The sequence below is a fragment of the Engystomops pustulosus genome, chromosome 2 (assembly GCF_040894005.1).
Source record: "Engystomops pustulosus chromosome 2, aEngPut4.maternal, whole genome shotgun sequence".
In the NCBI taxonomy this organism is placed as follows: domain Eukaryota; kingdom Metazoa; phylum Chordata; class Amphibia; order Anura; family Leptodactylidae; genus Engystomops; species Engystomops pustulosus.
In genome coordinates this window covers 15501449-15523200 of record NC_092412.1, presented here as the reverse complement: position 1 = coordinate 15523200, position 21752 = coordinate 15501449, and the positions used below count along the sequence as shown (strand labels likewise).

The following is a 21752-nucleotide window of genomic DNA, read 5'->3' as shown; positions in this document are numbered from 1 at the left end:
GTGGAGCAGGGAGCTGCCGCGCGGGGGCCGGGGGGCACAGGACTGTGGACATGTGAATATAATATTCCTCTAAGAGTTAAGCGCAATAAACAATAAATCTGCTCCATCTGCGGCGCCGCTGATCATGTGATAATGGGCTTAGCTCCTCCATAACCTGGGCACATTACCGTGATGGAAGAGGAAGCCGCACATTAGGTAACGAGGAAGGAGAATGAATGAGGTGGGAGTTACATCACCTCCTGTACTCCACTCACAGCCAGAGCTGCAACCACTGTCCCCCTCACTGCACTCTACATCAGACACTGCAGCAGACTTGTGACCGCAGCTTTGGATGTGACTGGAGTAACACTGGGTGGCTGTATCAGTAGTAAATAACACCCAGGGAGAGGCAGGAATACAAAGAAGAGATTTATATCAATGATAAAGTGCAGATACTACATGACCCCCCACCGAGAAGTTATAATATACACCTGGTGTTATAATCTACGGCTGGGGAGGGGCGACCTATGACCCCCAGGACTCATCTGTACGGCCAGGGTGACATAGTGCAGACATCTTGACCTCAAGGATGAAGCAGAGCTGAGTTTGTCACCTTGTCCCACCTGCGGAGTTACATGGGACTGCAGGTCTCACCACTACATCATGTGTTACTGGCAGTCCTATGTAACCATCTGTAGAAGGAACACCCAGCCCGGCTCTGCTACATCAGTAACATGTATCCATTGTGCGTCCAGAGGTACTTGCAGGAGTTTCCCTTTGTCAGTTTCTGGTCGGCACCAGGTTGTGTGCACAGGAGGCGGAGCTTGTAAGGTAAGTGCAGCTCGTCTCACTGTGTTGTCAGTACTCGCTCCACAGGACGGCCTTCTTCCCCCGATCCACGCTGACCACGTAGTCGCCCGACATCGACCAGCCCACAGCGTTCACAGCCGCACTGCGGGGAGAGAGAAGGCGTGAGAGATGCTTCAGGGGGCCATCCTGAAATACTCTGCGCTGCTGGGGCTTCAGGGGGCCATCCTGAAATACTCTGCACTGCTGCTGGGGCTTCAGGGGGCCATCCTGAAATACTCTGCACTGCTGCTGGGGCTTCAGGGGGCCATCCTGAAATACTCTGCACTGCTGCTGGGGCTTCAGGGGGCCATCCTGAAATACTCTGCACTGCTGCTGGGGCTTCAGGGGGCGATCCTGAAATACTCTGCGCTGCTGCTGGGGCTTCAGGGGGCAATTCTGAAATACTCTGCGCTGCTGCTGGGGCTTCAGGGGGCCATCCTGAAATACTCTGCGCTGCTGCTGGGGCTTCAGGGGGCCATCCTGAAATACTCTGCGCTGCTGCTGGGGCTTCAGGGGGCGATCCTGAAATACTCTGCGCTGCTGCTGGGGCTTCAGGGGGCCATCCTGAAATACTCTGCGCTGCTGCTGGGGCTTCAGGGGGCGATCCTGAAATACTCTGCGCTGCTGCTGGGGCTTCAGGGGGCCATCCTGAAATACTCTGCGCTGCTGCTGGGGCTTCAGGGGGCGATCCTGAAATACTCTGCGCTGCTGCTGGGGCTTCAGGGGGCCATCCTGAAATACTCTGCACTGCTGCTGGGGCTTCAGGGGGCCATCCTGAAATACTCTGCACTGCTGCTGGGGCTTCAGGGGGCCATCCTGAAATACTCTGCACTGCTGGGGCTTCAGGGGGCCATCCTGAAATACTCTGCACTGCTGGGGCTTCAGGGGGCCATCCTGAAATACTCTGCGCTGCTGGGGCTTCCTGAAATACTCTGCGCTGCTGCTGGGGCTTCAGGGGGCCATCCTGAAATACTCTGCGCTGCTGGGGCTTCAGGGGGCCATCCTGAAATACTCTGCACTGCTGCTGGGGCTTCAGGGGGCCATCCTGAAATACTCTGCACTGCTGCTGGGGCTTCAGGGGGCCATCCTGAAATACTCTGCGCTGCTGGGGCTTCAGGGGGCCATCCTGAAATACTGTGCGCTGCTGGGGCTTCAGGGGGCCATCCTGAAATACTCTGCGCTGCTGCTGGGGCTTCAGGGGGCCATCCTGAAATACTCTGCGCTGCTGGGGCTTCAGGGGGCCATCCTGAAATACTCTGCACTGCTGCTGGGGCTTCAGGGGGCGATCCTGAAATACTCTGCGCTGCTGCTGGGGCTTCAGGGGGCCATCCTGAAATACTCTGCGCTGCTGCTGGGGCTTCAGGGGGCGATCCTGAAATACTCTGCACTGCTGCTGGGGCTTCAGGGGGCGATCCTGAAATACTCTGCGCTGCTGCTGGGGCTTCAGGGGGCCATCCTGAAATACTCTGCGCTGCTGCTGGGGCTTCAGGGGGCCATCCTGAAATACTCTGCGCTGCTGCTGGGGCTTCAGGGGGCCATCCTGAAATACTCTGCGCTGCTGCTGGGGCTTCAGGGGGCCATCCTGAAATACTCTGCGCTGCTGCTGGGGCTTCAGGGGGCCATCCAGTGCAGATCAGGGGGCGATCCTGAAATACTCTGCGCTGCTGCTGGGGCTTCAGGGGGCCATCCTGAAATACTCTGCGCTGCTGCTGGGGCTTCAGGGGGCGATCCTGAAATACTCTGCGCTGCTGCTGGGGCTTCAGGGGGCGATCCTGAAATACTCTGCGCTGCTGCTGGGGCTTCAGGGGGCCATCCTGAAATACTCTGCGCTGCTGCTGGGGCTTCAGGGGGCCATCCTGAAATACTCTGCGCTGCTGGGGCTTCAGGGGGCAATCCTGAAATACTCTGCACTGCTGCTGGGGCTTCAGGGGGCCATCCTGAAATACTCTGCACTGCTGCTGGGGCTTCAGGGGGCGATCCTGAAATACTCTGCGCCGCTGCTGGGGCTTCAGGGGGCCATCCTGAAATACTCTGCGCTGCTGGGGCTTCAGGGGGCAATTCTGAAATACTCTGCGCTGCTGCTGGGGCTTCAGGGGGCGATCCTGAAATACTCTGCACTGCTGCTGGGGCTTCAGGGGGCGATCCTGAAATACTCTGCACTGCTGCTGGGGCTTCAGGTCGCGATCCTGAAATACTCTGCGCTGCTGCTGGGGCTTCAGGGGGCGATCCTGAAATACTCTGCGCTGCTGCTGGGGCTTCAGGGGGCCATCCTGAAATACTCTGCGCTGCTGCTGGGGCTTCAGGGGGCCATCCTGAAATACTCTGCGCTGCTGCTGGGGCTTCAGGGGGCGATCCTGAAATACTCTGCGCTGCTGCTGGGGCTTCAGGGGGCCATCCTGAAATACTCTGCGCTGCTGCTGGGGCTTCAGGGGGCGATCCTGAAATACTCTGCGCTGCTGCTGGGGCTTCAGGGGGCGATCCTGAAATACTCTGCACTGCTGCTGGGGCTTCAGGTCGCGATCCTGAAATACTCTGCGCTGCTGCTGGGGCTTCAGGGGGCGATCCCGAAATACTCTGCGCTGCTGCTGGGGCTTCAGGGGGCCATCCTGAAATACTCTGCGCTGCTGCTGGGGCTTCAGGGGGCCATCCTGAAATACTCTGCGCTGCTGCTGGGGCTTCAGGGGGCCATCCTGAAATACTCTGCGCTGCTGCTGGGGCTTCAGGGGGCCATCCTGAAATACTCTGCACTGCTGGGGCTTCAGGGGGCCATCCTGAAATACTCTGCACTGCTGGGGCTTCAGGGGGCGGTCCTGAAATACTCTGCGCTGCTGCTGGGGCTTCAGGGGGCCATCCTGAAATACTCTGCGCTGCTGCTGGGGCTTCAGGGGGCCATCCTGAAATACTCTGCGCTGCTGCTGGGGCTTCAGGGGGCCATCCTGAAATACTCTGCGCTGCTGCTGGGGCTTCAGGGGGCCATCCTGAAATACTCTGCGCTGCTGCTGGGGCTTCAGGGGGCCATCCTGAAATACTCTGCGCTGCTGGGGCTTCAGGGGGCCATCCTGAAATACTCTGCACTGCTGCTGGGGCTTCAGGGGGCCATCCTGAAATACTCTGCGCTGCTGCTGGGGCTTCAGGGGGCCATCCTGAAATACTCTGCGCTGCTGGGGCTTCAGGGGGCGGTCCTGAAATACTCTGCGCTGCTGGGGCTTCAGGGGGCCATCCTGAAATACTCTGCGCTGCTGCTGGGGCTTCAGGGGGCGATCCTGAAATACTCTGCACTGCTGCTGGGGCTTCAGGGGGCCATCCTGAAATACTCTGCGCTGCTGCTGGGGCTTCAGGGGGCCATCCTGAAATACTCTGCGCTGCTGCTGGGGCTTCAGGGGGCCATCCTGAAATACTCTGCGCTGCTGCTGGGGCTTCAGGGGGCCATCCTGAAATACTCTGCGCTGCTGCTGGGGCTTCAGGGGGCCATCCTGAAATACTCTGCGCTGCTGCTGGGGCTTCAGGGGGCCATCCTGAAATACTCTGCGCTGCTGGGGCTTCAGGGGGCGATCCTGAAATACTCTGCACTGCTGGGGCTTCAGGGGGCGATCCTGAAATACTCTGCGCTGCTGCTGGGGCTTCAGGGGGCGGTCCTGAAATACTCTGCACTGCTGCTGGGGCTTCAGGGGGCGGTCCTGAAATACTCTGCACTGCTGCTGGGGCTTCAGGGGGCGGTCCTGAAATACTCTGCGCTGCTGCTGGGGCTTCAGGGGGCCATCCTGACATACTCTGCGCTGCTGCTGGGGCTTCAGGGGGCCATCCTGAAATACTCTGCGCTGCTGCCAGCCCCCACTCCTCCCCGACACTCTTGTATGGGACACAAAACCCAAGATAAGTAATGGCCGATTAAAAGGGTCAGATCTCCCCCTGGTGGTAATGGGAGAAACTGCAGGACACTAGATTCTCTTTCAGGGTTCTGAGGTCACCGTCTTGTATCCATGTGTCCTGGAAGCTGTTGTTCTCTGGTATCAGTCACCTCAGCAGTACAGGGAGGGTCAATATAAACTGTGCCGCTATATTTATCCTACAAAATGTTGGGATATATAGGAATCTGCAGTCAGTGCCCTTGTCTCCTGCTGGTTCAGCGTCTCCCTGCCATACGCTGGTTCAACGTATCCCCAGAATCATGACCGCAGCTCTGGATGTGACTAGAGCAGGACTCACCAGTGCTCCCCACTCAGGCTGCGCTCCAGCAGTCCTGTCCGGGTGTTCCAGATGAAGATGGTGCCATCGGAGGAGCCGGCCATACAGTAACTGGCGTCCGGGCTGCGGAGACACAACACACGCTCCTGACTCCTCACACGTCGGCTTCTGATTGCAAGCTCTTGGGGTCAGACTCACCTCAGGATGGCCTTGGTCCAGTCGCAGCCACATTTGAAGCCGTCGGCTCTGTGTGATGGAGAGAGGGCGTTACTACGGGTGATATCGCTGATGACATCACACGCAGGGGGCGGAGCCTGCGGACACTACCTGAAGACTTGGCGCACGCTCCCCATGCGCAGGTCCAGCAGGCGCAGCGCGTCGTCCCGGGAGCAGCTCAGAAGCTGCGTCTGCTCCTGCTCCATGTACAGCGACGTCACCTTCTCCTCCAGCGTCACCTCACGGACACAGAGACGAGACCTGACGGACACGAGACGGGAAGTTATCAGATAGGAAACCTACAGAGAAGAAGAACCTTCTCTATTCACATCCAGAGCTGCATTCACTCATCAGCTGAGTCTACATTCATTTTCTGCTACTAAAATTTTATTTTACTCTTCAGCCACACCCAAAGCTTCAAGCAAAACCCTCCCGCTGTATCAGGTCTTATACTCCAGTTACATCCAAAGCTGCAGCCACCACCCTGCGGCAATGTCATGTTTCTAGTTCCCTAATAACACCCAGAGCTGCATTTACTAAACATGTGGCTCCATGACCTCTCATACTCCAGATGCATCTAAAGCTATATCATGTCTTATACTCCAGTTACATCCAAAGCTGCAGCCACCACCCTGCTGCCCTGTCATGTTTCTAGTTCTTCAATCACATCCAAAGCTGCATTTACAAACATGTGGCTCCATGACCTCTTGTACTCTAGTTACGTCTAAGGCTACATTCACAGTCTTGCTGCCAAGTCCCGTCTCATACTCCAGTTACACCCGATGCTGCATTCACAATCCGATTCCTCTGACTGCAGGAGCTGAGATCTCTGTCCTTCGGCTCTGCTGTGCCGCACGGAAGATGTAGTGTTTGTACCAGTGCTACCAAATCCAATCTCACAGCAACCACTGAGATTCCTTACTGCAGCTCTGGATGTGACTAGAGGCTGGTGCCAGTTACCTGCTGTCCCAGAAGCGGATCTTCTTGTCGTGGTGCCCGCTGATCATGTAGGAGTCACAGCAGACAACGTCGCTGCAGTATGAGGGCACCGCGATACACCGGAGACCTGCGGACACAAGGATAGGGGCGTCACCAGGGGAGGCGGGTGACAGAGACTGCGGGGTATATGTGGCGCCATGTACTCGGGCACCAGAGTGGTAGAGAGCTGTGTGGTACTGAGCACCTGGACACTGCGTGTCAGTATGTAGGTAAAGGGCTGAGTGCCACCAATCACCTGGGCACTGAGTGGCACCAAACACAAGGCGCTGTGCGTCAATATGTAGGTAAAGGGCCGTGTTATACTATGGCCCTGGGCGCTGTGTGGCACCATGGACCTGGGCGCTGTGTGGCATAGGTAAAGGGCTGTGAGATACTATGGACCTGGGCGCTGTGTGGCATCAGATAGGTAAAGGGCTGTGAGATACTATGGACCTGGGCGCTGTGTGGCATCAGATAGGTAAAGGGCTGTGAGATACTATGGACCTGGGCGCTGTGTGGCATCAGATAGGTAAAGGGCTGTGAGATACTATAGACCTGGGCGCTGTGTGGCACCATGGACCTGGGCGCTGTGTGGCATCAGATAGGTAAAGGGCTGTGAGATACTATGGACCTGGGCGCTGTGTGGCATCAGATAGGTAAAGGGCTGTGAGATACTATGACGATGCAGACAATTACAAATGGATACAATGTAACAAGACAAGAAACATGGCTCCTCCTCTCTGACTCTTACCCGGACTCCAGGACGCGGCGCAGCTACAAGGTAAAGAGCAAAGTGAACGTCACCTCCAAAAATACACAGAGCAAAAGGCAGGGGGCGCTACACACATCACATGCAGAACAGTGCGCTGCCCCCATAAGAATCTCAGGGTCTGAAACTTGTTACAATGTTCTCTTCAGACTTTTTGGGAAAAGTTAGGCCACTCCCATTACAAATTCCCGGATTGAGGTCATAATGGTCCCCGCTAAAGGTCACCTGTGTGACCTGACAAGGATACCCAGCTTTCCTAGGAGCATTATATATATCATGTGACCTGCACTGGGGGTCCTCAGGGGTAGAAGGGACCTAGAGGGGTGCGAGGGGATGAGCGCCACCTACAGGCGGCTTTCTGCAGGTCCCACTCCCTGACCGTCCTGTCCATGCTGCACGTCACCGCTCGGGAGGGGGACATCTTGAACCGGGCGGCGGTGACCTTCGCTGTGTGACCCGTCATCTTGTCCTGGGGGGGAGGAGACAGGTTCAGAGGTCAGTGTTACGTACAGGGGCCCCGAAAACTCACAGCCGGGGCCCTGAAACAGCAATAAAACCTCAGCAGCACAGTCTGTAGCTTTCCAAGATTCTGATACATTTCCTCCTGCCAGCGACTAGAAACCCCCCTCCTTCATCCAGACTTCTCACAGCAGAGGGTTTGTTACAATTGTATCCAGTCTCATTTCAGTTGTGCTGATACATTGTAACAAATCAGAAACAGAGACACTGCTGTACTGCTCCTGTCCAGTTATAGGATTATATCTTGTACATTGTAACAAACCCTCAGAAGTCTGAATATGAACAGGAGGTTTTGTCTTGGTGTCAGCAAACGGAGGTAGTGACTGCACAAGAAGAGGAGACGTACACTGGATTTAGTGTCCAGTATCCAAAGATGAGCCGATCCATCGTACGAGGCGGCCAAGACCTGCGTCCCCTGGAAATACACAAAGAGATACAACGTCACCCCCGAAATACATGAGGAGCCGAGCCACGGTCCTCTGCTGCCACCTACAGGAGAGAAGAGGAACTGCACAGGCTCAAATGTATATATAACAGCGATAGATTGCATCCCCCTGTACAGTCACCTCTCCCCAGGATGTAATGGCTGATAACAGAGAGTAATAGATTGTATCCCCCTGTACAGTCACCTCTCCCCAGGATGTAATGGCTGATAACAGAGAGTAATAGATTGTATCCCCCTGTACAGTCTCCTCTCCCCAGGATGAAATGGCTGATAACAGAGAGTAATAGATTGTATCCCCCCTGTACAGTCTCCTCTCCCCAGGATGAAATGGCTGATAACAGAGAGTAATAGATTGTATCCCCCTGTAGAGTCTCCTCTCCCCAGGATGTAATGGCTGATAACAGAGAGTAATAGATTGTATCCCCCTGTACAGTCTCCTCTCCCCAGGATGTAATGGCTGATAACAGAGAGTAATAGATTGTATCCCCCTGTACAGTCTCCTCTCCCCGGGATGTAATGGCTGATAACAGAGAGTAATAGATTTTATCCCCCCTGTACAGTCTCCTCTCCCCAGGATGTAATGGCTGATAACAGAGAGTAATAGATTGTATCCCCCCTGTACAGTCTCCTCTCCCCAGGATGTAATGGCTGATAACAGAGAGTAATAGATTGTATCCCCCTGTACAGTCTCCTCTCCCCAGGATGTAATGGCTGATAACAGAGAGTAATAGATTGTATCCCCCCTGTACAGTCTCCTCTCCCCAGGATGTAATGGCTGATAACAGAAAGTAATAGATTGTATCTCCCCCTGTACTGTCTCCTCTCCCCAGGATGTAATGGCTGATAACAGAGAGTAATAGATTGTATCCCCCCTGTACAGTCTCCTCTCCCCAGGATGAAATGGCTGATAACAGAGAGTAATAGATTGTATCCCCCTGTACAGTCTCCTCTCCCCAGGATGAAATGGCTGATAACAGAAAGTAATAGATTGTATCTCCCCCTGTACTGTCTCCTCTCCCCAGGATGTAATGGCTGATAACAGAGAGTAATAGATTGTATCCCCCTGTACAGTCTCCTCTCCCCAGGATGAAATGGCTGATAACAGAGAGTAATAGATTGTATCCCCCTGTACAGTCTCCTCTCCCCGGGATGTAATGGCTGATAACAGAGAGTAATAGATTTTATCCCCCCTGTACAGTCTCCTCTCCCCAGGATGTAATGGCTGATAACAGAGAGTAATAGATTGTATCCCCCCTGTACAGTCTCCTCTCCCCAGGATGTAATGGCTGATAACAGAGAGTAATAGATTGTATCCCCCTGTACAGTCTCCTCTCCCCAGGATGTAATGGCTGATAACAGAGAGTAATAGATTGTATCCCCCCTGTACAGTCTCCTCTCCCCAGGATGTAATGGCTGATAACAGAGAGTAATAGATTGTATCCCCCTGTACAGTCTCCTCTCCCCAGGATGTAATGGCTGATAACAGAGAGTAATAGATTGTATCCCCCCCCCCTGTACAGTCTCATCTCCCCAGGATGTAATGGCTGATAACAGAAAGTAATAGATTGTATCCCCCTGTACAGTCTCCTCTCCCCAGGATGGAATGGCTGATAACAGAGAGTAATAGATTGTATCTCCCCCTGTACTGTCTCCTCTCCCCAGGATGTAATGGCTGATAACAGAGAGTAATAGATTGTATCCCCCTGTACAGTCTCCTCTCCCCAGGATGAAATGGCTGATAACAGAGAGTAATAGATTGTATCCCCCTGTACAGTCTCCTCTCCCCAGGATGAAATGGCTGATAACAGAGAGTAATAGATTGTATCTCCCCCTGTACTGTCTCCTCTCCCCAGGATGTAATGGCTGATAACAGAGAGTAATAGATTGTATCCCCCTGTACAGTCTCCTCTCCCCGGGATGTAATGGCTGATAACAGAGAGTAATAGATTGTATCCCCCTGTACAGTCTCCTCTCCCCAGGATGTAATGGCTGATAACAGAGAGTAATAGATTGTATCCCCCTGTACAGTCTCCTCTCCCCAGGATGAAATGGCTGATAACAGAGAGTAATAGCGGTATATTAGAAGGTTTTACATACCGCTGAGTCAAATTCGATGCTGGTTATCCCTCCGTTGCTCCCATGTAGAATCTGCTGGCATTGGAGACGTCCTATGGGGGGAGGGGATATATATGATATTAGGTAATTGCTCCTCCCACTTGTCAGACTCCTCCCTCCTTGATCTCCCAGGACTGCGGCTCTTAGTAGTAAGGGATCACATAAGGTTCTACTGTGAGGAGAGACTACAGCACAGATAGAGGCAGCTGCTAGGAGGTTTCTATCTCACCCCAAGTGCTTTACCCCACAGCACAGTCCCGTCCTGCTCTATAACGTCCTCCTGATGCTGATTAGTACGGCCTGTGAGCGGTGTATGGGAGACCTCATAGCTGCCAGTCTCCAGCTCCTGCATTATATTTGGTAGACCCGCCCCCATCCTGCATCAGGGCGGAGTGTCTCTGTAGTGGGAGGAGCTTCCTCCTGTGATCCTCACCTCCTACAATGTCCCAGATCTTCACCACCCTGTCCGCTCCTCCGGTGGCCACCATATTGGAACGTGGGCTGAACCGCACTGCGTGGATCTCGGATTCGTGCACCTCCTGAAAGACAGTGATTAACAGGACAGTCACCATCCCTGCTAGCTGTCAGTGAATGAGGACACTCCCGATGTCCAAAGTCAGCCGAGGGTTTGTCACTACTGCACCCAGCCTGGACAATGCTCTGTGGACTCTAGGCTGAAACACTGTAACAAATTGTTCTCAAGTCACTGACAGCAAGCAGAGATCCTGAAATGGGGAAGAAAGCTGAAAGAGACAGAAAAACTCCAGATCAGGGGAGCAGAACTAATGGACCCCATTAATTAGAATAGCGGGATCCCCCTGACACCGTCCATAGACACCTGTAGTGACCCCCAAACACCTGAGGAGGAAGACCGATGCCCCCTGCTGGTGACCATCATACTGCAGCCCCACACATGCAGCAGGACCCCCCCCCCCCCCCCCCAGTGTATACAGTAAGGGGGGCTCACACTGCTGTACAGGGGTCTCTTGGGAGGGCAGCAGATGACACACACAGAGGAGGGGTGATACCAGTCATCATCCACACTGCAGTCATCCCGGGGTCTGCGGAACCTGCGGACAGAGACACAAAGTAATACCGCCATGTAGTGCACATATAGTCAGGTATACCGCCCTATTACATACCCAGTATCACGTATATAACACCCTATGCTATACACACGGTGACGTATACCGCCACATAGTGCACACAACATCAGGCTTCATACAGCACTAAAATACGGACATCATTTGTAGAATTACTGCAGAAATAGAATATACACCTCAACCCCCCCCCACACACACACAACCCCCCAATATACAGAAATCACCAAAATATAACACAAGCCCCAGAGAAGAGATACAACATCTGATACTCACTCAAAGAAACTCCTCAGAGCTCCAATAAACCGCGAGGGACCTAAAGAAATCATAGACTGAGACCTGGAGGACAAGAGCGGAGAAAAGATTATATACCGACATATAGTGCATATACTGCTACATAGGGGGCACTATTATAGTAGTTATATTCTTGTACATAGGGGACAGTATTATAGTAGTTATATTCTTGTACATAGGAGGCAGTATTATAGTAGTTATATTCTTGTACATAGAGGGCAGTATTATAGTAGTTATATTCCTGTACATAGGGGGCAGTATTATAGTAGTTATATTCTTGTACATAGGGAGCAGTATTATAGTAGTTATATTCTTGTACATAGGGGGCAGTATTATAGTAGTTATATTCTTGTACATAGGAGGCAGTATTATAGTAGTTATATTCTTGTACATAGGGGGCAGTATTATAGTAGTTATATTCTTGTACATAGGGGACAGTATTATAGTAGTTATATTCTTGTACATAGGGGACAGTATTATAGTAGTTATATTCTTGTACCTAGGGGGCAGTATTATAGTAGTTATATTCTTGTACATAGGAGGCAGTATTATAGTAGTTATATTCTTGTACATAGGGGGCAGTATTATAGTAGTTATATTCTTGTATATAGGGGCAGTATTATAGTAGTTATATTCTTGTACATAGGGGACAGTATTATAGTAGTTATATTCTTGTACATAGGGGACAGTATTATAGTAGTTATATCCCTGTACATAGGGGACAGTATTATAGTAGTTATATTCTTGTACATAGGGAGCAGTATTATAGTAGTTATATTCTTGTACATAGGGGACAGTATTATAGTAGTTATATTCTTGTACATAGGGGGCAGTATTATAGTAGTTATATTCTTGTATATAGGGGCAGTATTATAGTAGTTATATTCTTGTACATAGGGGACAGTATTATAGTAGTTATATTCTTGTACATAGGGGACAGTATTATAGTAGTTATATCCCTGTACATAGGGGACAGTATTATAGTAGTTATATTCTTGTACATAGGGAGCAGTATTATAGTAGTTATATTCTTGTACATAGGGGACAGTATTATAGTAGTTATATTCTTGTACATAGGGAGCAGTATTATAGTAGTTATATTCTTGTACATAGGGGGCACTATTATAGTAGTTATATTCTTGTACATAGGGGACAGTATTATAGTAGTTATATTCTTGTACATAGGGGACAGTATTATAGTAGTTATATTCTTGTACATAGGGGACAGTATTATAGTAGTTATATCCCTGTACATAGGGGACAGTATTATAGTAGTTATATTCTTGTACATAGGGAGCAGTATTATAGTAGTTATATTCTTGTACATAGGGGACAGTATTATAGTAGTTATATTCTTGTACATAGGGGGCAGTATTATAGTAGTTATATTCTTGTACATAGGGGACAGTATTATAGTAGTTATATTCTTGTACATAGGGGGCAGTATTATAGTAGTTATATTCCTGTACATAGGGAGCAGTATTATAGTAGTTATATTCTTGTACATAGGGGGCAGTATTATAGTAGTTATATTCTTGTACATAGGGGGCAGTATTATAGTAGTTATATTCTTGTACATAGGGGGCGGTATTATTGTAGTTATATTCTTGTACATAGGGGGCAGTATTATAGTAGTTATATTCTTGTACATAGGGGGCAGTATTATAGTAGTTATATCCTTGTACATAGGGGGCAGTATTATAGTAGTTATATTCTTGTACATAGGGGGCAGTATTATAGTAGTTATATTCTTGTACATAGCGGGCAGTATTATAGTAGTTATATTCCTGTACATAGGGAGCAGTATTATAGTAGTTATATTCTTGTACATAGGGGGCAGTATTATAGTAGTTATATTCTTGTACATAGGGGGCAGTATTATAGTAGTTATATTCTTGTACATAGGGGGCGGTATTATTGTAGTTATATTCTTGTACATAGGGGGCAGTATTATAGTAGTTATATTCTTGTACATAGGGGGCAGTATTATAGTAGTTATATCCTTGTACATAGGGGGCAGTATTATAGTAGTTATATTCTTGTACATAGGGGGCAGTATTATAGTAGTTATATTCTTGTACATAGCGGGCAGTATTATAGTAGTTATATTCTTGTACATAGGAGGCAGTATTATAGTAGTTATATTCTTGTACATAGGGGGCAGTATTATAGTAGTTATATTCTTGTACATAGGGGCAGTATTATAGTAGTTATATTCTTGTACATAGGGGGCAGTATTATAGTAGTTATATTCTTGTACATAGGGGGCAGTATTATAGTAGATATATTCCTGTACATAGGGGACAGTATTATAGTAGTTATATTCCTGTACATAGGGAGCAGTATTATAGTAGTTATATTCTTGTACATAGGGGCAGTATTATAGTAGTTATATTCCTGTACATAGGGGGCAGTATTATAGTAGTTATATTCTTGTACATAGGGGTCAGTATTATAGTAGTTATATTCTTGTACATAGAGGGCAGTATTATAGTAGTTATATCCTTGTACATAGGGGTCAGTATTATAGTAGTTATATTCTTGTACATAGAGGGCAGTATTATAGTAGTTATATCCTTGTACATAGGGGTCAGTATTATAGTAGTTATATTCCTGTACATAGAGAGCAGTATTATAGTAGTTATATTCTTGTACATAGGGGGCAGTATTATAGTAGTTATATTCCTGTACATAGGGGGCAGTATTATAGTTGTTGTATTCTTGTACATAGCGGGCAGTATTATAGTAGTTATATTCTTGTACATAGGGGGCAGTATTATAGTAGTTATATTCTTGTACATAGGGGCAGTATTATAGTAGTTATATTCTTGTACATAGGGGGCAGTATTATAGTAGTTATATTCTTGTACATAGGGGGCAGTATTATAGTAGTTATATTCTTGTACATAGGGGGCAGTATTATAGTAGTTATATTCTTGTACATAGGGGGCAGTATTATAGTAGTTATATTCCTGTACATAGGGGGCAGTATTATAGTAGTTATATTCCTGTACATAGGAGCAGTATTATAGTAGTTATATTCTTGTACATAGGGGGCAGTATTATAGTAGTTATATTCCTGTACATAGGGGGCAGTATTGTAGTAGTTATATTCCTGTACATAGGGGGCAGTATTATAGTAGTTATATTCTTGTACATAGGGACAGTATTATAGTAGTTATATTCTTGTACATAGGGGGCAGTATTATAGTAGTTATATTCCTGTACATAGGGGGCAGTATTATAGTAGTTATATTCTTGTACATAGGAGGCAGTATAATAGTAGTTATATTCTTGTACATAGGGGCAGTATTATAGTAGTTATATTCTTGTACATAGGGGGCAGTAATATAGGAGTTATATTCTTGTACATAGGGGGCAGTATTATAGTAGTTATATTCTTGTACATAGGGGGCAGTATTATAGTAGTTATATTCTTGTACATAGGGGGCAGTATTATAGCAGTTATATTCTTGTACATAGGGGACAGTATTATAGTAGTTATATTCCTGTACATAGGGGGCAGTATTATAGCAGTTATATTCCTGTACATAGGGGGCAGTATTATAGCAGTTATATTCTTGTACATAGGGGCCAGTATTATAGTAGTTATATTCCTGCACATAGAGGACAGTATTATAGTAGTTATATTCTTGTACATAGGGGACAGTATTATAGTAATTATATTCCTGCACATAGGGGGCAGTATTATAGCAGTTATATTCTTGTACATAGGGGGCAGTATTATAGTAGTTATATTCCTGTACATAGGGGGCAGTATTATAGCAGTTATATTCTTGTACATAGGGGACAGTATTATAGTAGTTATATTCCTGTACATAGGGGGCAGTATTATAGTAGTTATATTCTTGTACATAGGGGGCAGTATTATAGTAGTTATATTCCTGTACATAGGGAGCAGTATTATAGTAGTTATATTCTTGTACATAGGGAGCAGTATTATAGTAGTTATATTCTTGTACATAGGGGGCAGTATTATAGTAGTTATATTCTTGTACATAGGGGCAGTATTATAGTAGTTATATTCTTGTACATAGGGGGCAGTATTATAGTAGTTATATTCTTGTACATAGGGGGCAGTATTATAGTAGTTATATTCTTGTACATAGGGGCAGTATTATAGTAGTTATATTCTTGTACATAGGGGGCAGTATTATAGTAGTTATTTCTCTTACCTGCACTTCCGGGGGGAGGGGCTCTCCATCTCGTCGCTCCCGGACATCTCCATGCTGTTGGAGTCAGACAAATCTGTGGATCGTCTGTGACGTACATCTCTATAATCAGACACACTTAGTTATTTTTCTCCTCTTATGTGGATCATGCACCGATCAGTGACCCCTTGTAGCACCCAGTGCCCCCCGATCCCATCATGTGACCAGTGAGGGGTGGAGTCAGGGACACGATGGGCAGATGTTGTAGTGGGTTACATAATAGTGCAATCCTCTATTTATACTGTACTGTGAAGGAGCAGGTGTAAGGGGTCTGTGATCTTCATCTGTGGACTCCGGGTGGTAGGTGACAGCCTCACAATGGCTACAGAGCAGAGGTTTTCTGACTGATCCTTCCATTAGGGGGCAGCAGTGAACTGCAATCTCATCTACTGAGAACCCACAATGGGCCGATATCCTAATGCTACAGAATTACAGCTCCACCTAGGGGGAGCTGAGGCGAGATTAGCTCCTCCCACAATATATTAGCTCCTCCCAAACTATTTTAGCTCCTCCCACACTGCATTAGCTCCTCCCACAATTTAGACTGGGATTTTAAATCCCATTGGACCAGTCCGAAAACCTCTGCTGACACACGGGAGCAAAGCTGCAGCACAAGGTCCTTACAGCGTGAGCGATATAGACGGGAGGGCGGGAGGCCAGCGCACTGACAGGAGGATCTCCGGGGTCTCTCCCAAATTTATTCTACAAGGAAAGGCATCAGAAGAGGCTTCAGTCATCTCACCTGTTACTTCAGGGCTACTACTCCAGTCACATCCAGAGCTGCAAGGACAACCGCCTTCTTACACCGCAGCTCAATCATCTTGACACAATACTGAGCAGAGATGAGGGCAGGACCCAGCACAGCAGGGGAAGCGCTGTCCCTGCAGCTCTGGATGTGACTAGAGGATAAAACTCTAGGAAGTTCATGATGATCCCAACTGCAGCGGAGGCAAAATAATAAATATAAAATAGGAAAGAATTTGGGGAAAATTCCATTAGGTCCTCGTGTCCCCGTCACTTACCCCTCAGCGCTGACCGTCTTCCGCAAGGCTTTTCTGACCATACGAGTCCACATCTCCTGCTTCCTCCTGCACAAAGACCAGATAGAAGAGGCTGGGAAGAGGGGACCACTAATCACATGACTCCCCCCCCAGGAGGACCTCCCCCGAGGGTCAGGTGCCCCCCTTCTCCCCCCCAGGAGGACCTCCCCCGAGGGTCACGTGCCCCACTTCTCCCCCCCAGGAGGACCTCCACCGAGGGTCAGGTGCGCCCCTTCTCCCCCCCAGGAGGACCTTCACCGAGGGTTAGGTGTCCCCCTTCTTCCCCCCGAGGAGGACCTTCACTGAGGGTCAGGTGTCCCCCTTCTCCACCCCCCCCAGGAGGACCTCCACTGAGGGTCAGGGGCCCCCCTTCTACCCCCCAGGAGGACCTTCACCGAGGGTCAGGTGCCCCCTTCTCCCCCCCAGGAGGACCTTCACCGAGGGTCAGGTGCCCCCCTTCTTCCCCCAGGAGGACCTTCACCGAGGGTCAGGTGCCCCCCTTCTCCCCCCAGGAGGACCTTCACCGAGGGTCAGGTGCCCCCCTTCTCCCACTCCCCCAGGAGGACCTTCACCGAGGGTCAGGTGCCCCCCTTCTCCCACTCCCCCAGGAGGACCTCCACTGAGGGTCAGGGGCCCCCCTTCTACCCCCCAGGAGGACCTTCACCGAGGGTCAGGTGCCCCCCTTCTCCCCCCCAGGAGGACCTTCACCGAGGGTCAGGTGCCCCGCTTCTCCCCCCCAGGAGGACCTTCACCGAGGGTCAGGTGCCCCCCTTCTCCCCCCAGGAGGACCTTCACCGAGGGTCAGGTGTCCCCCTTCTCCCACTCCCCCAGGAGGACCTTCACCGTGGGTTAGGTGTCCCCCTTCTCCCCCCCAGGAGGACCTTCACTGAGGGTCAGGTGTCCCCCTTCCCCCCCCCCCCAGGAGGACCTCCACTGAGGGTCAGGTGCCCCCTTCTCCCCCCCAGGAGGACCTTCACCGAGGGTCAGGTGCCCCCCTTCTCCCCCCCAGGAGGACCTTCACCGAGGGTCAGGTGCCCCCCTTCTCCCCCCCCCAGGAGGACCTTCACCGAGGGTCAGGTGCCCCCCTTCTCCCCCCCAGGAGGACCTTCACCGAGGGTCAGGTGCCCCCCTTCTCCCCCCCAGGAGGACCTTCACCGAGGGTCAGGTGCCCCCCTTCAATCCCCCCCCCCCCCCCCCGAGGAGGACCTCCACATGACTTCTCCCCTACGGAGGCGGGACTTCTATGGTCACATGACATTGAGGAGCGGGGGAGCACCTCTCATTGATGTTGTTGAGCTGCTCGGCCTCCAGGGCTTTCATTTTTGTCAATCTCTCGATGAGATCTTGATGTTCCTCCTCGGCGTCGTGAAGCTGCCGCTCCAGCAGGAGGCGCTGATCCAGGAGGTGGTCATAGTCTTCCTTCAGGTCTGCATTGGAGCCGACCATCCGGACCACCTCATCCTCCAGACACCGACACTGACGTCTGTGGTCCTCCACCAGGGAGGACAGGAAGGAGAGGCTGGAGGGGGCAACACAAAATCAGCCGGGTATCTAATCCTGTGGGATACTGCCTGCTGAGCTGTGTATCTAATCCTCTCCTGTGTGATACTGCCTGCTGAGCTGTGTATCTAATCCTACCCTGTGTGATACCGTCTGCTGAGCTGTGTATCTAATCCTATCCTGTGTGATACTGTCTGCTGAGCTGTGTATCTAATCCTATCCTGTGTGATACTGTCTGCTGAGCAGTGTATCTAATCCTATCCTGTGTGATACTGTCTGCTGAGCAGTGTATCTAATCCTATCCTGTGTGATACTGCCTGCTGAGCTGTGTATCTAATCCTATCCGGTGTGATACTGTGCTGAGCTGTGTATCTAATCCTATCCTGTGTGATACTGCCTGCTGAGCTGTGTATCTAATCCTCTCCTGTGTGATACTGTCTGCCGAGCTGTGTATCTAATCCTATCCTGTGTGATACTGACTGCTGAGCTGTGTATCTAATCCTATCCTGTGTGATACTGCCTGCTGAGCTGTGTATCTAATCCTCTCCTGTGTCATACTGCCTGCTGAGCTGTGTATCTAATCCTATCCTGTGTGATACTGTGCTGAGCTGTGTATCTAATCCTATCCTGTGTGATACTGTCTGCTGAGCTGTGCATCTAATCCTATCCTGTGTGATACTGTCTGCTGAGCTGTGTATCTAATCCTATCCTGTGTGATACTGTCTGCTGAGCTGTGTATCTAATCCTCTCCTGTGTGATACTGCCTGCTGAGCTGTGTATCTAATCCTCTCCTGTGTCATACTGCCTGCTGAGCTGTGTATCTAATCCTCTCCTGTGTCATACTGCCTGCTGAGCTGTGTATCTAATCCTATCCTGTGTGATACTGTGCTGAGCTGTGTATCTAATCCTATCCTGTGTGATACTGTCTGCTGAGCTGTGTATCTAATCCTCTCCTGTGTGATACTGCCTGCTGAGCTGTGCATCTAATCCTATCCTGTGTGATACTGTCTGCTGAGCTGTGTATCTAATCCTATCCTGTGTGATACTGCCTGCTGAGCTGTGTATCTAATCCTATCCTGTGTGATACTGCCTGCTGAGCTGTGTATCTAATCCTATCCTGTGTGATACTGTCTGCTGAGCTGTGTATCTAATCCTCTCCTGTGTGATACTGTCTGCTGAGCTGTGTATCTAATCCTATCCTGTGTGATACCATCTGCTGTGCTGTGTATCTAATCCTCTCCTGTGTGATACTGTCTGCTGAGATGTGTATCTAATCCTATCCTGTGTGATACTGTCTGCTGAGCTGTGTATCTAATCCCATCCTGTGTGATCCTGCCTGCTGAGCTGTGTATCTAATCCTATCCTGTGTGATACCATCTGCTGTGCTGTGTATCTAATCCTCTCCTGTGTGATACTGTCTGCTGAGATGTGTATCTAATCCTATCCTGTGTGATACTGTCTGCTGAGCTGTGTATCTAATCCCATCCTGTGTGATACTGTCTGCTGAGCTGTGTATCTAATCCTATCCTGTGTGATACTGTCTGCTGAGCTGTGTATCTAATCCTATCCTGTGTGATACTGTCTGCTGAGCTGTGTATCTAATCCTATCCTGTGTGATACTGTCTGCTGAGCTGTGTATCTAATCCTATCCTGTGTGATACTGTCTGCTGAGCTGTGTATCTAATCCTCTCCTGTGTGATACTGCCTGCCGAGCTGTGTATCTAATCCTTTCCTGTGTGATACTGTCTGCTGAGCTGTGTATCTAATCCTATCCTGTGTGATACTGCCTGCTGAGCTGTGTATCTAATCCTCTCCTATGTGATACTGTCTGCTGCGCTGTGTATCTAACCCTATCCTGTGTGATACTGTCTGCTGCGCTGTGTATCTAATCCTATCCTGTGTGATACTGTCTGCTGAGCTGTGTATCTAATCCTATCCTGTGTGATACTGCCTGCTGAGCTGTGTATCTAATCCTATGCTGTGTGATACAGTCTGCTGAGCTGTGTATCTGATCCTATCCTGTGTGATACCGTCTGCTGAGCTGTGTATCTAATCCTCTCCTGTGTGACACTGTCTGCTGAGCTGTGTATCTAATCCTCTCCTGTGTGATCCTGCCTGTAATGCCAGTAAGCTTGTGTATCTCAGCCTCCTGTACCGCGCACCTGTCCGCCTGTCTCTTCAGCTCTCCGTCGCGCTCCTGCACCCCCTTCGTCAGCTCGCAGGCTTGGACGGCCAACTGCAAATACAAGACCAGAGAGCAGCAGTGCGGACTGACACACGGGGGGTACAATGGTCTCCCCCATATTCTGGGGGGGCGGGTACTTACCTCTCCATTGTAGCACCTGAGCTCCGCAATCTCCTTCTCCAGTGTCCGAGGATCCTCTGATCCAACAGCATGAGGCCCCTCCACAGTAATCCTGCAACATGTATCACACAGGAGAGGATTAGATACACAGCTCAGCACACTGTATCACACAGGAGAGGATTAGATACACAGCTCAGCAGACAGTATCACACAGGATAGGATTAGATACACAGCTCAGCAGACTGTATCACACAGGAGAGGATTAGATACACAGCTCAGCAGGCAGTATCACATAGGAGAGGATTAGATACACAGCTCAGCAGGCAGTATCACACAGGATAGGATTAGATACACAGCTCAGCAGGCAGTATCACACAGGATAGGATTAGATACACATCTCAGCAGACAGTATCACACAGGATAGGATTAGATACACAGCTCAGCAGTCAGTATCACACAGGAGAGGATTAGATACACAGCTCAGCAGACTGTATCACACAGGAGAGGATTAGATACACCGCTCAGCAGACAGTATCACACAGGATAGGATTAGATACACAGCTCAGCAGACAGTATCACACAGGATGGGATTAGATACACAGCTCAGCAGCCAGTATCACACAGGATGGGATTAGATACACAGCTCAGCAGACAGTATCACACAGGATAGGATTAGATACACAGCTCAGCAGACAGTATCACACAGGATAGGATTAGATACACAGCTCAGCAGCCAGTATCACCCAGGATAGGATTAGATACACAGCTCAGCAGACTGTATCACACAGGAGAGGATTAGATACACAGCTCAGCAGGCAGTATCACACAGGAGAGGATTAGATACACAGCTCAGCAGACTGTATCACACAGGAGAGGATTAGATACACAGCTCAGCAGACAGTATCACACAGGATAGGATTAGATACACAGCTCAGCAGACAGTATCACACAGGATAGGATTAGATACACAGCTCAGCAGCCAGTATCACCCAGGATAGGATTAGATACACAGCTCAGCAGACTGTATCACACAGGAGAGGATTAGATACACAGCTCAGCAGGCAGTATCACACAGGAGAGGATTAGATACACAGCTCAGCAGACTGTATCACACAGGATAGGATTAGATACACAGCTCAGCAGACCGTATCACACAGGATAGGAATAGATACACAGCTCAGCAGTCAGTATCACACAGGAGAGGATTAGATACACAGCTCATCAGG

The 21752-nt window shown here is 49.6% G+C and overlaps 1 protein-coding gene across 4 annotated transcripts in view; it reads right to left on the bottom strand.

Annotated features, from left to right (window-relative positions):
- Positions 1-395: 395 nt before the first annotated feature.
- Positions 396-21752, bottom strand: part of ATG16L2 (autophagy related 16 like 2) — a 30297-nt gene continuing 8940 nt past the window's right edge. For 2 of the 4 annotated variants that reach the window (XM_072133796.1, XM_072133795.1), the window contains exons 3-19: positions 20548-20638; positions 20384-20457; positions 17998-18240; positions 16704-16769; positions 16306-16383; positions 15646-15744; positions 11432-11494; positions 11023-11125; positions 10489-10594; positions 10038-10108; positions 7842-7910; positions 7325-7445; positions 6190-6295; positions 5341-5490; positions 5212-5259; positions 5035-5136; positions 396-931 (exon numbers count right to left, since the gene is read on the bottom strand). In XM_072133796.1, coding sequence (XP_071989897.1) covers positions 838-931; positions 5035-5136; positions 5212-5259; positions 5341-5490; positions 6190-6295; positions 7325-7445; positions 7842-7910; positions 10038-10108; positions 10489-10594; positions 11023-11125; positions 11432-11494; positions 15646-15744; positions 16306-16383; positions 16704-16769; positions 17998-18240; positions 20384-20457; positions 20548-20638 — 1684 coding nt within the window. In that variant the 3' untranslated portion in view covers positions 396-837. The remainder of the gene's footprint in view (positions 932-5034; positions 5137-5211; positions 5260-5340; positions 5491-6189; positions 6296-7324; positions 7446-7841; positions 7911-10037; positions 10109-10488; positions 10595-11022; positions 11126-11431; positions 11495-15645; positions 15745-16305; positions 16384-16703; positions 16770-17997; positions 18241-20383; positions 20458-20547; positions 20639-21752) is intronic. The other 2 variants (XM_072133798.1, XM_072133797.1) reach the window with 1 other exon arrangement.